This window comes from Uloborus diversus, chromosome 3 (genome assembly GCF_026930045.1).
Source record: "Uloborus diversus isolate 005 chromosome 3, Udiv.v.3.1, whole genome shotgun sequence".
Taxonomy (NCBI): domain Eukaryota; kingdom Metazoa; phylum Arthropoda; class Arachnida; order Araneae; family Uloboridae; genus Uloborus; species Uloborus diversus.
This window is the reverse complement of record NC_072733.1, coordinates 153,816,549-153,833,435: the sequence shown is the minus strand read 5'-3', so window position 1 is coordinate 153,833,435 and position 16,887 is coordinate 153,816,549. Positions and strand designations below refer to the sequence as shown.

The 16,887-nt window shown below is 35.2% G+C and overlaps 1 protein-coding gene across 3 annotated transcripts in view; it reads left to right on the top strand.

Annotated features, from left to right (window-relative positions):
- Positions 1–16,887, top strand: part of LOC129219195 (orphan steroid hormone receptor 2-like) — a 197,100-nt gene that overhangs the window by 115,612 nt on the left and 64,601 nt on the right. For all 3 annotated transcript variants that reach the window (XM_054853524.1, XM_054853523.1, XM_054853521.1), the window contains exons 7-8: positions 14,040–14,073; positions 15,381–15,535. In XM_054853524.1, coding sequence (XP_054709499.1) covers positions 14,040–14,073; positions 15,381–15,535 — 189 coding nt within the window. The remainder of the gene's footprint in view (positions 1–14,039; positions 14,074–15,380; positions 15,536–16,887) is intronic.

The window sequence follows — 16,887 nt, the reverse complement described above, 5'->3', positions numbered from 1 at the left end:
CAGTCAAATGAAAGCAATAAGCAATCGTGATTGCTCAAAAAAAAGTTCGTAAGGGCATACTGAACCTCCCCCCCCCCCCCGCACTTTGTCCCATCGTTGTCAAACAATGCCACTGCCTGGCTTAAGTAACTTTTCAAGGCGCTAGGACGTCCCACATCAATCGTCGAGGTGAGGTGGAGAAAAGTCAATAGTTGTATTTTTCAGATGTTAATATCGAAAAATATCCAGAAAGATCTGCTGAAGCTTCCCAGTTTCCTTAACGTCACAAAAAAAAAAAAAAAAAAAAAGGACACAAATGCGCTTTTAGAAATATCCGCTTGGGAACTCCAAAACCCTTCCTTTCCAAAAATATCCCAAAATTGATTTTAGTTTCGAAAAATATTTCAGTTTGGAACATTTTCATGTTTCCCCTATCGTTTCCAAATATAGCTAAAATTGAAACAATTGTGCTGAGAAATTACCGGAGGAAAGCCATCAGATCCCCTACCGTCGCCAAAGACAGCCTAAATTTTAGTTCTAAACTTCAATTTCGAAAACAGTCGATAGGAGACGACCGAATCTCCCTCCCTCCAGCATCGTCAATAAAGATAACCCAGAATTGGCGTGTTTAAAACTTCTGTTTCGGAAAATTTTCGGGAAGAGCGCCGATCCTTTTGAAACTAGGTCACAAAAAATAGCTGCACATTGACGAGGAAAGAACTCCAACATTACTTTCTTCTAAGATCTCGAAAATTTCCTTAAGTTGCGGTTTTTTTACGTCCATTTTTAAATTTTGTCCATGGACCTTGAATGTACTATACCCGACTCTTTTTGTCCTTGCAAACAAACACAACCTCAAGATTAATTAAAACTATTTTTCATACGCCAATTTCAAAAAATTTTTGGGGCGACCCCCCACCCTTGTTTTCCCCTCCCTTCGTTCCTCTTCTGGTGTCACCGAAGACAGACTATTAAATGCGTTTTTACGACTAGTAAATTTCGGTATTTATTACAGTGAAATTTGTGTATAACGATACTGTTTATAACAATAAACCTGTCTATAATGATACTTTCCTTGGCCCCGGGCATAATGTCAGCATGAATAATCAAACTGTCTATAACGATAACCTGTCTATAACAATATTTTTTTAGGCCCCAAGAGTATCGGTATCGATGTAGACAGGTTTTACTGTACTTTCTTCAAACATGTAAATTGTACCCAGTGGCGGATCCAAGGGAGGGGTCTATAGCCCCCCCCCCCTCTTAAAGTCCGAACTTGCACTAGATTAAATCGAAAGTTCAGACTTTAATGCTGCAATACACTTTTGCGAATTTAAATATGCATTACATTTAAATATAACTGCTATATATAGTGGCATATTAATAGAAGGGGAGGGGCTAGGAGACTGTAGCCCCTCCCATTCTCCCATATGGTCAAAACTTAAAACAGATTAAATTGTGATCTGCAATGGAATGGAAAGGCTGGGAGGAAATAGTTTCGTTCTGCAATTATTATTATTGTTATTTTTTTTTAAATCTGAAAGTTATTACTTTTAAATCAAAGCAGCCATATATGTTTAACTTAGTTCCCAGGTTAAGGGGCTATATTCCCCCCCCCTCCCTCCATGAAGTCAGAAATAACTCTAAACAAAACCGAAATTTCAAAGATTTCAAGTACAGTGAAGCACCGTTTATACGTTTTTGAAGGGATTATATGAAAAAAGCGTACAAACGAAAAAACGTATAATAGGTATAGTTTAATGTGTATTAGACTTTGCAGGGACCAATTTTAAAAACGTATAATTGATAAAAACGTATAAAAGAGAAACGTATAAACGGTGCTCACTGTACTTCAATACTTTTGCGAATTTAAGTATACATTATATTTAAATAAATATACACTGAAGAGCCAAAACATTATGACCACCCCTAACTTTTTCAAAGAACTCGTCTGCGTCTGGATGACGTGGAGACCACATGATGAGGTGGGATTGGTATATAACTGGACCTGGAGAAGGTAAGGCTTAATTCGAGCACTTTCTTTTGCAAGTTATGGGAAAGGGTAATGATCTTAGCGAATTTGATAGAGGGCATATTGTAATGGCTCGAAGACTCGAACAGGGCCCGATCAAGCCAAACTGGTGCCCAGGTCCTGAGTAGATGTTGGTGCCCCCCCCCCCACATGAGAAAATCCGCGCAATTTTAAAGTCAATGTTTCATACTAGAAACCTAATTACTAGAAACTACATTTTAAAGGAACATTACTTACATTTAAAAGGAAATCTGGGATTTGAATACCAAAGTAATCACAGTTAAAATTGCCTCTTAAGGCGAAAAAAAGTTAAAAAACAATTTAAAACTGCAAAAAAAAAAAAAAAAAAATCTTACTAATTCTGACATCAAGCTTTAAAAAAGCTTCTTTCTGGCTTAATCAGAGGCAAATGTGTCGATCAAATAATCGAAATCTATAAATTGGGTAAAATTGGATAAATGGCTTTCGCTTTTCAATCGAAATCTAAGTTTGATGTTATAGAATTTTCAATGGTCAATAAGGAAAACGCCTGTAAATTATCCTGAGAAACGCATCTTCTCAAATGATTTTTTATTCTTTTCAAAAATGAAAAGGAACGTTCACTGGAACAGCTGCTAATAGGCAAGGTAAGAAGAAGCTGCAGGGGTGAATCCACATTCGGAAATGTATGTGTAATGTTTAGTGATCTATGATCTTATCCTTTTAAAACATTCTCCAGGAGAAGGGTTAGCTTTTACAAAAAATTGAAAGTGTGTTAATTCTTCTGGAAAATGTTCATCTATGTCATCCGAGTAATTATTTTGAAATTCCAGAGCTAAGGGACAACGACTTCTTTACGCGAAATGTTTTTAACTTTATGAGGTTTTGAGCTGATTTTTAAAAAAAATTTGAGCCTTCTCTCAATTAAAGTTGAGAAAAAATAAAATGGGCTTTGAAAAAAAAAGAAGTAAGTGAATTTAGGCAAGGCTATTTTGGTGCCCCTAAATTTGTGGTGCCCAGGTCCGCGGACCCGCCGGACCGTGCTTTAATCAGGCCCTGGACTCGAAACGAGTATCTCAGACAGGGATGAGATTTTCCCGACTTTTGACGGAATTCCGGCTTTTCCGGCGATTTTCTCAAAAATCGGAAAAAATACGATTTTTTAAAATTTTCGGTCTCCGATTTTATTCCTTTCATTCCCCCCCCCCTCGAATCTTCATCCTCCGCGATATCTGCTAAAAACGTATGCTTTGGAATTATGCCAACGACGCCAAACACGTGTTGCGCCGAAAGTTAAATGCCTCGTTTGAGGTTTCAATCTTTTTGCATCCTGCAAGTATTTCAATTGTTTTTAATGTTGGGTGGTTTTTTACTATATGTTATCTTATATCTGCTTATTTTATTCATCATTTCAATAATATTTTTATTTCTTTATTTTAGAAAAAATGCAAAAGTCAATCAAAAAACGTGGCTTAGCACCCACAGTCTCGAATTTATTGAAGCTTGGCATGGTTACCTTTTTTTTTGTGTATTTATGAAAGTAAAAAATATTTATGGTGAATCTCAAATGGTTTAGGCTTTACAGCCTATTAAAAGTTTTGAGATTTCATGATTAAATGAGGCAGCTGCAAGTTGTTTTTTTGATGCCGAAATCGTATTAGGAAGTTTTTAAAAACAAATTTTGGATTCCAATGCAAGGAAAAAGATAACCAATCGCTTATATACAAATATAATTATTTTCAATTCTTACTATGAAAAGTATGTTCTACCACATAAAGGAATTTTAGATTTTTGGATATCATCCCTTTTACGAAATTTTTTTGGATTTCCTCCTTTTTGCTCTCTGACCACTCTCATCCCTGATCTCCAGAAACTGCGAAATTTTTAGGTTGTTCACGATCTGTCGTTGTTAGCACTTATGGGGGGGGGGGGGGGACTTAAAGACTATAAGGGACCCTTAGTTGTGGTAGAACATACCATGAAGGCTGTGGATTATCTTAACATCGTGGCAGTTCAGGTGCACCTTTACATGGCGTCGGTCTTCCTTACTGGAAATTGCATCTTCCAGCAGGACAATGCCCCTTGTCACAAGGCTAAAATTGTGCTGAAGAGGTACCGGCAGCATGATGAAGAACTCCAATTAATGCCCTGGCCACCAAATTCACCGGATTTAAATCCCATGGAGCATATTTGGGATTTAATGGAAAGGCAGCTCAAAGCTGAAACAACACCATGTCAAGATATCTCAATTCTTCGTGACCGCTGTATTAACATTTGGTACAATCTATCTTCAGACGTCTACCAAGAGCTTGTGACATCCATGCCAAGGCGAGTCGCAGCTGTTTTGCAGGCCAAAGGCGGCACAACGCGTTATTGACTGGGTGGTCATAATGTTTTGACTCATCAGTGACGTATTAATGATGGGTTCGGGGGGGGGGGGGGGGGCTGAAGGAACTGTAGCTCCTTCTCCCATTCGATGAAAACTTACAACAGATTGCAAGGTGATTTGCAATAGCATGGGAAGGCTTGGAGGAAATAGCTTCGTCCAAATGCTATCAAGGTTTTTTAATCTGAAGTTATTAGTTTCAAATTAACACAGTTATATATTTTACTTCGTTCTCAGGTTAACGGGGCTATAACTTCGGAAAATTTTGTTGGGTGAGCGCTTAACGTCCTTAAACGCATTCAAAAACTGCGCTTCTAAGACTTCAACTTGGATAAATTTCTGGACGATCCTCCCTAGCATCAGCACAGATAGCTTTAAACTTCGTTTCAGAAAATTCATCAAGAGAATCCCCGAACCTTTCTTCTTCAAATACAACCTAAAAATGGCTTCTTGAAAGAGATTTCGGGAGGGAAGGAGGCCGATAGAGTCAAGAGGAGGCAGGGGGTCCTCTTTCCTCTATTTTTCCCAAACCTAAACCTTAAGTCACATCTTTAGGACCCCAATTTTCAAAAAAAAAAAAAAAATCCAGAATAAAAACCTGACATAACTTTTGTGACGTTAGGAGATCCCCTAACATTGACGAAGAAGGCGTACAGTTGAGCTTTTTTCAAACTTTAGGGTTAAAAACTTCCAGAGACAGCCCATGAACTTTTTCCGTTTCCCAAACGAAACGCCACCAAGGACAGCCTTTTGAAGACTTAGTTGTAAAAATATTTCCATACTTACAAAACTTCCAACTTCCTGAACTTAACCAAACATCGACTAAAATTGCGTCTTTCAGACTTCTCTGACGAAACTTTTCCAGAGAAGGCCTCCGAACCCTCTTCATTTCCTAAACGTCGCCTTAAATTTGAGTGTTCAATCTCGAAAAACTTCCGGAAGAGAGTCACCTAGTAACGTAAATTCACCAGAAATTGTGTAAAACTCCTTCTTAAATACTCCAGTTTTGAAAAAATTGTCAAAGCAAATCACCTAAGTATTCCTCTCCTAACACCCCCAAAGATAGCCTATAATCGTGTTTTCACCGAGTTCTACAGCGAAAAACTTTCAGAGAGAGCCTCTGGATCTTCCCCATCACCTTAACGTTATCACAGTAGACATAAAATAGCGTTTTTAACCTTTTATTTGTGCAAATTTCTAGAAAGAGTATTCGAACCCCTAATGTCGCTAAAGAAAGCTTGAAATTGTCTTTGGGTTTGGGTAAGGAAAAATACTCGGGAAGGAACCTCAACCCCATCTCACCTAACTTCACCAAAATATTCTGAAAATTGCGTTTTTGACATCATTTTTTTCAAATGTCTACGGGAGGGTACTGGCCCCCTTTGCGCATCCGCTTCTTTTTACTATACCTTTATCTAGCCATAGCTGGGGTATAATGTTTATGCCCTGTTTCACTTTTTCGATAAGGAGCCATACCATGTTTGCACACCTCTTGTTGTTATACCACCTCTTCTTGTCTCTCTTGTTTTTATCTACCAATGTGATGAACTATTCAGCTTTATATGAGTTTTTTTTTTTTTTTGCCAGAGCATGGTTTTATAGTTACTCCAGATTCATGAGCACAAAGCTAAAGCACTATCTTTGCATGCTGTGACTGAGGGTTTCGATGTTTGCTTTCTACTTCGTCTTAGATCTGGCCGTGGGGCGGTAATTTGTAGTTTTATATCCAACTGAGGTGCATGTTGTGTTTTCAAACCTTTAAAATGTTCGCTAGAATATTTTTATTCTTCAGTATACTGTATAAGTTTATTTCAAGTAAACGAACGTATTTAAAGTCCTAAATTTTTTAGGAGAGGGTCTCCTTGTAGAGAAAATTTCATATTGTTTGAACAGGGGTGTCCCTCCTTCACCGAGATTGAGAGTACCCGCAAAAACGACGAAAAAGACCCTCTAAAACTGACTCCACCCACACTTGGACCGAGATTAGCCCCTCCCCCCAAGGGCGCATATAAGGAAAGGGCTGAGGGGGCCCGGGCCCCCTCTAAAATCTGGAAAATAATTTAATAAAAGTAGTTATTATTTGGTTTTAGTTTGCTCACAAATAATTTCCGAACTTTTAGCTACAAAATAATAATAATAATAATGATAGGAATAATAATAACAATACGTTATCAGGGGATTTCAGAACTGAGTCTGCAGGAAGAGGTGAGGAGTGCTGCGAAGTGTCCATGGGTAACAATAATATGTAATAAAACTAAACTAGGGTATCGTGAGAAAATTCTAATTCTTCGCAGGGTGCCACGAATCGTTAAAGTTTAGGAGCCCTCTGAGTTAGAGGGCACCAGTCAATGGTGTTCAGAAGGGGTCAGGGGAACGTCCCTACTAGCAAAATTTCTTGCATCAACCTTGACAGATCTTGATATTATACTGACGGCGTCAATATTGATGTGTTTCATACTGCATAAAGCTTGCATAAAGATTAAAAAGCAATATTACAATAACAACACGTATGCAACATTGCATTCATCTTAAAATATCAATATTGATATTACCTTACAATAACAACATTGCATACATGTTGTCGCCGTCAAGATGATATTGATTTCATGCTGTCGCCGTCAAGGTAATTAGTACACAATAGAACAGGTGGACCTTCGTTGATACTTGCGCATGCGCACAGTTCTTTCTACCCAGCATCCCTCGCATTGCTGGCACATTCTTCCTGCTTCGACCTCAATCGGTTCAGACGTTCAGAGGTGTTGCACGTGGCGTTGCATTCTTTTAGGCTTCGTTAAGTTGGTTGCTTAGTTATTAGTCTGGAATAGTATTGTTTTAGGAAAAACTTATGAATGACTGATAACTATATTTGTTTATTAATATAGTACTAAACAAGTCATATCGCAGACGATGTGCGATCAATGTTAGAAATGGCGAAAATAACTTTTTTTCGTCCCTAGACTTTGAAACAAAGGACATGAAGCCCAGAATTTCGTATTATCACTTCAATCTCACGTAAGATTAATTTTATTCAATGGTATTTATGTTATTCTTTAAGATAAATTCATATGTTTTGTTCATGGGATATTTTCAATGCTGACATCCATTTGAAAATGTACTTATTTATTGTATTTATTTATTTATTTATTATTTTGCTACCTTTAGTGCTATAAAAACTTCCGCAATTATTCCTAACTAAGCATTTTATGTCTTTATAATACAATTAGAAGCATGAATTAAAAAAATAAGTCAAGTATTACGCAAAACGAAGAAACTTTCATTTTTTAAATTAAATCGCGAGTACTATGAATATCTTTATATGAATTTCCGATCAGATGTCAGCTTTAAGAAAATATTCTCAGGCTAGAAAACTATCTTGAAGCATAACAGAAAAAAATTAAAGAATGAAATTTAATTCTCGAGTTTGAAGTGAAAATAATACAAATAAATAAATGGATAAAACACCTTGCAAACGTGCTGATTTCATACTGTCATGTCAATGTATCCTGACATTTTCCTGTCATATCAATACGTATGCAATATTACAAAAGCAAGATCATCTTGCCTAGACCTTGATTTCATGCTGTCATGACAACATCTTGATATTATCCTGTCATATCAATACGTATGCAAGATTACAAAAGCAAGATCATCTTGCCTAGACCTTGATTTTATGCTGTCATGACAACATCTTGATATTATCCTGTTATATCAATACGTATGCAATGTTACAAAAGCAGCCTACCTTGATATTTTCCTGATATTATGCTGCATACACCTTGTCAGTCAATATTGTGGCAGCCTGCTGACAGCATAAAGGGAGTAACATATAACAACATTGAGGCAGTATTAATGCAAGATGATTTTTCTTGCATGTCAACCTTTATGCAATACTGAGGCAAGATATTTTGCTTACTGGGGTGCCTCTTTCTCGAGAAAAGAACTTGTCTTGGGAAAGCGAAGTTATTTTTAAAAAATGAAAAGCAAATACTGTGGGGGGGGGGGGGATCTCAATACTTTCAAAAAGAAAACTTTAAACTAAAAATGTTTAACAGATGTACTTTATTGCTTAGCAAATTAAGTTCCCCTCGCTTTCTTTTACTGTCCCCCCCCCCCCTTTTTTTCCAGTCAATCTGAAAAGATGGGTCTTAAATGTTTCCCCCCCCTTACTCTCGTCCCCTACAACAAATTTAAAATAAGTTGTCGTTTGGTTGGAGTAATATTGGAAAGTTGATATCCTAAAAACGCATGTATTTAGGAGTTTTTCGAACATCAATTTCAAAACATTGCTGGAGGAGAGTCCTGGAACCTCCATTCTTACTACCAAAAATAGTCTGAAATTGTGTCTTTAAGATTTTAATTTTGAAAAATTTTGGAAGGAGATCCTTAACCTACCTCTAAACATCTCCATTTTCTAAAGATAACCTGAAATTGCGTTTTACCTTTCAGGGGAGGGTTCTCGAACTCTTCCTTTCGTTCCAATGATCGCTTAATGTTGGGAAAAATCTGATTTGCTTTTGAAAAGAACCTTTAAATGAAAAATTTCGTAAGTTGCTGACTATTAATCAGGTAGTTACGCCCAACACCTCTTATTTCTTTTACCCCCCCCCTTCCATTTTTTTCCCTTTTTCCTAGTCGATCTAGCTTCAAAATGATACACTTCGCAACCCCCCCCCCCCCCTACCAAAATCCTGAAAAGAGCGTCTCAAATCTTCTTTTCTGGGCTTCAATATCGAAAATTTTTCCAGGGGACAATTATTTATCTTCTAATAGCTTCAATTTTGAAATGGCCGAACCCCTAACGTTACCAAATACCACAGTGGGGTTTTAAAACTTCAATAGCGAAAAAATTTCGGACAAGGGCCCGATTGCTTGCGTATGAAATCTAAAAATGAAAAATCTTACAATTTCCAAAAATTTAAGGTGGAGAGTGTTTAAATCCCTCCACCTAGTATCACTTAATATCTCTTTCAAACTTCGTTTTTTAGGACTTCAATTTCGAAATAGTTTTGGGGGAAGGCCCAGAACCGTCCTGCCCTAAACATCATCGAAGTTAGTCTGAAATCATCGAAGTTCGTCTGCGTTTTTAGAACTTTAATTTCGAAAAATTGGGCGGAGTGGTGATCAATTTAGCCTTTTCTCAAAAAAAAAAAAAAAAAAAGATCGGGGGAAACTTCAGAAAACCCCATTCCTTTCATTACCCTAACGTCAACAAATGTAGCCGAAAATGGCGTTTTTAACGTTTCATTTTCTAAAAACTTCCACAGAAATCCCACAGAATTTTTTCCTCTCCGTAGCATCAGTAGAGACCGCCTAATACTGTGTTCTTAGGACAACAATTTCACAAGGGAGGACCCCGGATCCCTCCCCTCCCCCCCCCGGGCCAACAGAAGAGATTTTTTTTAAGAGTGCACTCTTAAAACTATTTTTTGGTTGTGCTACATGGTACATGGGTGACGGAATGAAGTCCTTGTGCCACCTCGAAAAAAATGAGAAGATCAGGGCACTGTTGTCCTCCCCCCCCCCCCCAAAAAAAATTGAAATTTCAAAAAAAAGTGAGGAGGGGAGGAGAGCTAATTTTGTTAATATGGGCCCCCTCCAAAATAAAAACATATATACGCCACTGTCCCCCCCCCCTTGCCCGAGCTGTGGATTACGCCACTAATTATACCTAGCTAGTTTCATATTATAAAATTTTTCTTCTTTTTTATAAATTCATTCTTCTTCCGGTTTCTTTTCGTTTTTTAAATTAGAACTTGAACTGAATTTGGCCTAAGATTCAAAGCATGCACCGGTTTCCATGTCAAACAACCGAGAAAGAATGAAATTACAAACAAATTGTGTGCTAAGAAATTTTTCATTAGTCGTTTAAAAAAAATTTATGATACACATGTGTTCAATAGTGCAATCGCAGTTGGCGTTTGCAAAACGATTTGATTATATTTTTATCGCCACGTCGAATTTCCTGTGCCACAATATTTTTGAAAACATTTAAAGAACTATTAAATTTGGACTACATTCGCAGCAGTGCGACCGGTGCCTGTTTCCGAATGTAGCCTTTGTATAAGAATCAAAACCCGTTTCCCAAATGGAACAACTGAAAATGAAATCCCAAAATCGCGCAAACATCTCAGTCGGGTCAGGAATCGGTTCCCGATGGTCGGTGACTTAACCACTGCGTAAAGTTTTGGTTTGCTTGCATTTATTCAACTACGATGTTTAATTTAACGCTACGTACACCGTGTACTGTGAGTAATTTCTGCTGCTGTTTTTGTTCATCATATTACTTCTTAGTCATAAATTTTATCGTTACATTTCGCGTAATGTTGAACCATCATATGCAATGCTTAAATTATAAAATTTTGTGTGTAATCACTGCACACACACAAACACACCATCTTGCTCCGCGTTGTGTTGCAATTATTTTTAATGCCAAACGAAATTTGTTAAACATTTCTTCTCATTAACAACCCATCACATCGATATTCGATAAGTCAAAGTGCCAAAGTAAACAGTATGTCATAAATTTTATACCCCCTCCCCTGTTTTAAAGAATTAGAAATGTTAGTTTACATTTGTTGTACTGATTTCCTCCAATGCAATTTCGTTTGCTGTGTGGTGTAGGTGTTATTTTCTGCTGCTATTAGGAACATAATGGCGTAGTATGAAATTTTTTACTAAATTAGACTGTAGGATAACACAGGTATTTCTTCAGCATGCAGGGCTTGATTTACGTGTAAGCCCATGAAGCAGACTTTGGGGACCACTAGCTGGGGGGGGGGGGGTGCAAAATTTTGCTTAAATGAATGTTTTCATTTGTTTTGCACTGTAAAATTTTTCTATATATATATATATATATGTATATATTTAATTCTAGTGTAAGTTTGAAAATAAAATTGTTATTGCTAGCTCTGTTTTAACAAGGCTTATGAGTTCAGCAGAAAACTAACTCTCTCCCATCAAGTGAGACATCTGGAGTGACATCTAGCATAGAATGAGACCACTCAGATGCAGTGGCAGATCTAGCTGATCATTTTGGGAAGGGCCATCCGAAATGTTTGAATAATCTCCCTGGAAATTTTATTACAATGATGTTTTAAAAATTCAAGGCTATCTTTAGAGAGACGTTAGCTGAAGAGGATGGATTCAGAAATCTCCCTTGAAAATTTAAAAATGTGTCTAAATAGAAATTTCCGAGAGATTTTTGAAAATTAGGGTTTTAAAAACGCATTTTTGGTTTTTTCTTAAATATTGTAAAAAGAAAGTTCAGGGTTCAATGCTGATCCCAAAATACTTTTTGAAAGTGAAGCGTTGAAACCGAAATATTCTGACGTTATATGCTGAGAAATTAGGAGAGGGTGTGGGTGTTCTGCAGTCGAGCCTAAAAATGCACCTTTAGGCAATGTTTGCTGACATGAAAGGGACAGTGAGACTGCTTGGAATCTCCCCTTTCTGGAAATATTTTTGCCGTGGAAGCTCTAAAAATCCAATTTTAAGCTATTTTTGGACGTATTAGAGAAAGGGGTGCAAGATTCATGAGCTCTCCCACCAAAAACCTCATTAGAAAACTATCATCACGATATTAACTGGAGGAGGGAGGAGGGGTCCTATTGGAAATTATTTGTAATTGAAGCCCCAAAAAAGACATTTAAGCTGCTAGAAACAAGTTCAGGATAAAGGCTGGGTAAGCTAATCTCTGTTGAAAAATTTTCCGAATTGGAGTCCTAAAATGCAATTTTTGGTTACCTTTCGTGGCATTTGGGAAGGAGCATGGGAAAAGATGGTCCACTCTCAGAAATTTTTTGAAATTAAAGCCATAAAAATGCAAATTTAGACTTTGGTCTTGTGAGCAATAGGGTGTACTCTAAGGACGACAGTATTTAGAGATCGTCCATGTGTCTAAGGTTGGAAATAAGAAATGCTGTTTCCGATGGGGCAAGCTTTTGGGAATAATAGTTCTGTTTCTAAGAGAGGGATGTAATTTCTCTTACAATTAAAACCTAAATTTCTTTTAAAGTAAAAGGCATGTCTTAAATTTTGTTATCTTCTTTTAACATATACTGTCTCTTTTTTCTTCTTAAAAAAAAATGGACAACCAAAATGTTTTGGGTGGGGCCATGACTCGCATGGCCCCTCCCAAAACCTTTCCATTTTTCTTCTTTCTTCATTGAATGGAATCAGGATTTTATTTTTTCTTTAAAGGGGGGATTTGAAAAAGTGTCGCACTAATAAAATTACAAATTCCACATAAAAAAATAAAAGGTGAAGGTTGTAAGTTTTTTTCTTGTGGAGTTGAATGAAAAAAACGAATGCAGCCATAGGAGAGCTGTTTCAGAGCCACCTATTTAGCTGGTGCTGGCATTTCGGAGATCTGTTTTGACTTGCTCATTGACCACTAAACTTCAATCAGTTCATGCTCATTCAGCCATCTACAGAGATTCACAGTTCATTTTTATATTCATTGAGTTAAAATTGTCAGCTAGCAAGTTGTGACAACTTGAGTGGAAAAGATAAATTCGAAATTTTGAATAAGTATGATAAGCTTCCTAAATGTAGTGTGATGCTGCAATTTAATAAAGGATTTCTCAATCTTTATCTTCAAACTCCGTTACTCAAATAACAATAAATCAGTATTTTAAGACCCTTGTAAAATTTAAAAAATATACCTAATGTATACATCAATAATTCACGATATCAGTAAACAAGTCCGGCAAGTCAGATGACTTAGTTGCAAGTTCATTTTTATTCAATAAATACGGGTTCTTATAATTGATTATCTTGATTTTTTCATAATATCGTCGTTTTTCTTTGTTATCATGATTTTCACAATGTTCTGAATGCATTTTATACTTAGAAAAAGGATAAAAAAAAAACTTCTCACTTGCAGTAACATACAGCTTAATACGGTGAACTCGAGGTTGCTTGTCCTCCAGGAACGGTTGCCAGGTTCCGTTGCTATGCAAAAAGCAGCTGGCTGCTAGTGACCTATATGCACACCAGTTAATTTAACGCTGTTAAATCTAAATAAATTTGTAAATGGGCTTGGCAGCATTACTTTTGATAGCAATAGCACTTTATGGAAAGAGAAAGGTACTGTCGGTATTTTCGTGAATAGTTTCGATATTTGAAGGGTCTGTTGGGCTTAATGGAAACAAACTAGTAATCATTAACTTTTAGGTGATTTTTGAAACTAAAATTATTGGCTAGTGAAGGCAACACAAAGGACACATTCTGAGAGTTTTGCCTGTTTATAAACAATTTTTAGGCATCGTTTCTTTGTTGTTTGACGAAAACAGAAACAAGTTGTTTTAAAATTTTTATGATCTTACATTTCCCCTCCAGAAGATCTGCAAACATGAAGAAACTGGTTTCTACTAGTTTTTTTTTGTCATGGGGAACAATACTAAAAGCGTTTAAATTATGAAATTTGCCTTCCATTAAATTTTTTGATATGCAATTAAGTGTTTTCATTTATCCCAAATTCATACCCTACATACTCTCTTATATTTTTTTGTAAACTTCTTAGCTGTTTTAAGGGTTCATATGCTCTTGACTGAATATTCTCTGAACATTTAAACTTGTATTAATTGATGTTAAACTGTGTAGCAAAATTAATGAAAGTTTTCAGTTATAAAAGAACTTATTTTTTAAAAATGTTTCTTTTAGGATCCCAGGAGTAATGTAAATGTAGGAAGTTCTGGTAAGTATTTTCCCATAATTGTATCAAAACTTTATACGTATCTTCAATTAATTTAGATTTGGGGGGGGGGATTATTTTTAGTCTTCTTTCATTACATGTTTTTTGTTGACAACTGTCACTCATTTTTTAAAAAACCATGATTAAGTTATTTTATTTAAAACTAGTGTACAATTTTGTGTAGCTCTGTTTGTTTAATTTGAATAATATTGTTCACCATTAATTTCTGTAATTTTTGAATAAATTTACAAAAAAAATTTCTTTTAAAATATGTCATCAGTCTACATTGTTTCCTAGTGGGATTTTTTTTTTTTTTTTTTGCGTCCTGTTTTTAATTTCTGCATTATTTTATCTTATTTACTTAACTTAATATATTGCTGCGTTGCACATATTTGAGGAAAAGTTACTTTGCTTCAGGGTTTTGCGTTTTTTTTTAATCAAAAAAGTCTGATTTTTAAAATTTAAATTGGAGTTTTTTGATTTTTTTTTTTAATTTTCAAAAATTTGTAGTTATTAATTACTTTACATTTATAAACACAATATGTTTCATACAATAGATGAATCCATTTAGATTACTTTTAAAACTAAGATAAGTTCTCTAACTATTGGATACATTTTAAAGATTTATAAATACATTATAATACTAAGATAAGAATCGATTTTGTTTTATGCTTTGCTTAAAAAGAAGGTTTCCATCACCATGTACGTTTTAGTGTAAAAGAATATGTTGAGCAATTACTTTTCTTAACTATATTTGTGATGGTGTATAAGAAAAACTGCAAGTTTTCATTTGGTTTTGTATGACTTGAACTGTAATTTTGGAGTAAAAGCAATATTACAAGCGTTAAAAACCTTTTTCACAGACACTATGTAGTTTTGCATGAAGTTAAGATTGTATTATGCAGTGCAGTTAAATTTAGATTAACACATTATAAAAATGCAAAATTTTTTAATAAATATAAAATAAACTGAATTTTTGATTCAAATCATTTTTTTTTAATCACTTGATTTAAATCAATGAACCCTGATTGCTTTTATTTATTCCTTGATAATTTTCTATTTTTATACATGTATATGTAGGTACAAAATTTGACTGCTTTATCTTGTTAAATGTATCTTAAAAAATCATCATTATGCATAAAGGGCTCTCTTAATAGATTGGTCCCTACTTTTATCGCCCTACTTTCTGTTTACCCTGTTCTACCGCTGCTCATGTTAATTTATTTGTATGCCATAAAAATTAAGACAAAATTAGTTTTATTAGATAATTTTTTTAAACTTATTTTTATATTTATTTATTATTGTTACAGACCTCAGTACTTTGGCAAATGTAGTTACTTCTCTTGTTGCCTTAAAACAAGAAAGTCATCCTGATTCTCCACTAGTCACTGTAAATGGGGAGTCTCAAAGTCGAGCCCTAAGCCGTGATAGCGTGGTTTCAAAAGCCTTTGATACCATGGTAAAGGTGAGTTAAACAGCGTTTTAAGACAATTTTTGTTTATGTAGTTATTTGTTGAAAATGATGGAGAGCCAAGCACTGCGACCAGTGGTCTATTGTACTAATAGTTATTTGTTAATATGCATGGATTTTGTATTCAAAGTTTTTGTTAAGTATCAGATTTAATAGTAATCAATTTACACTTTGCTATAATCAAATCATTATTTATTTGTTATTTAACAACCGCATTGCATTAATTTGATGAAATTCAAAAACTAAGTACTTTTCTTTAGCTCTAAATTATTTTTTAACTGATTTCTATTCTATAAAGATCCAAAAAAATTTCTAAAGAAAAATGTATCAAAGTACAACATAGGTACATGCAGGGTCATATCAAGCCTGATCGGCGCCATCGTGCAAATGTCTTTTGAGCGCCTTCATGCAGTGGTGTTTAAGCAAAATATAGTTAACTCCTGGGGTCAGGTTTTGTAGACAAATGTAATATGGAAAAAAATATAATTGGCAGTTAATTTATTTAAAGAAAAACAATCTGTAAATATTCAATTTTGGAACACAGTGTACGTTTTTACTTCATAGCTCGAAGTTATTTAGAGTATGGGCGCGTGTAAGGGAGGAGCGATTGAAATTCACTTTTAGAATCTGAATTTTTTCTCTTGGAAACCTTGCGTTGAGCTGCGGTTAAAAAAGAAATTGCCAGTTTCAGTTAAAGCATTTTACCCCAATAATTAAAAAAAAAATCTTGGAATGTGATCGAAAACATGACAACAGAGTACTGAATAGATTTCTAAATTGAAGTAGAGATATTTCCCTTTAAAATCTGGACCTAAAATCCTTTCGCTAAAATCGAAAATTCCTAAATGCGGAACCATTACAAAAGTCATTGAATTTAAGATCCAAGTCTCTTCAAAGTTTTTTTTTTTAATTTAATGTACAAATAGTTAAAGAGATAAAAGGGGGAAAGAGAATAGAGTAATTATGGCCAACTCGATACTTTTGGGAACTAAAAAATAAACCTAAATTATTGTCTACAATGTATAAATATTACGCACATCTAAGTAATATGCAAATGTGCTTACTGTATTTTTTTCATGTATGATAACATGAAGCAGTAGAATTATAAAGAATTAAAAATCTCAAAAAAGACTATGATTGCACAAATCTTAATACAAGATATTCACCGTAAGAACCAAAATGTGGATAAGCAAATTTCTTGCTTCTCGTCACTGGTGTAACTACGTACCGCATGACCCCGCATCGTGGAGGGGCCCAAAAAAATTTGAGCTTTGATTTCATTCAATTTTATAAAAAAAAATTCCATAAATCAAACTTAGTTTGAAACGCTTATATTGGTTCTGGGG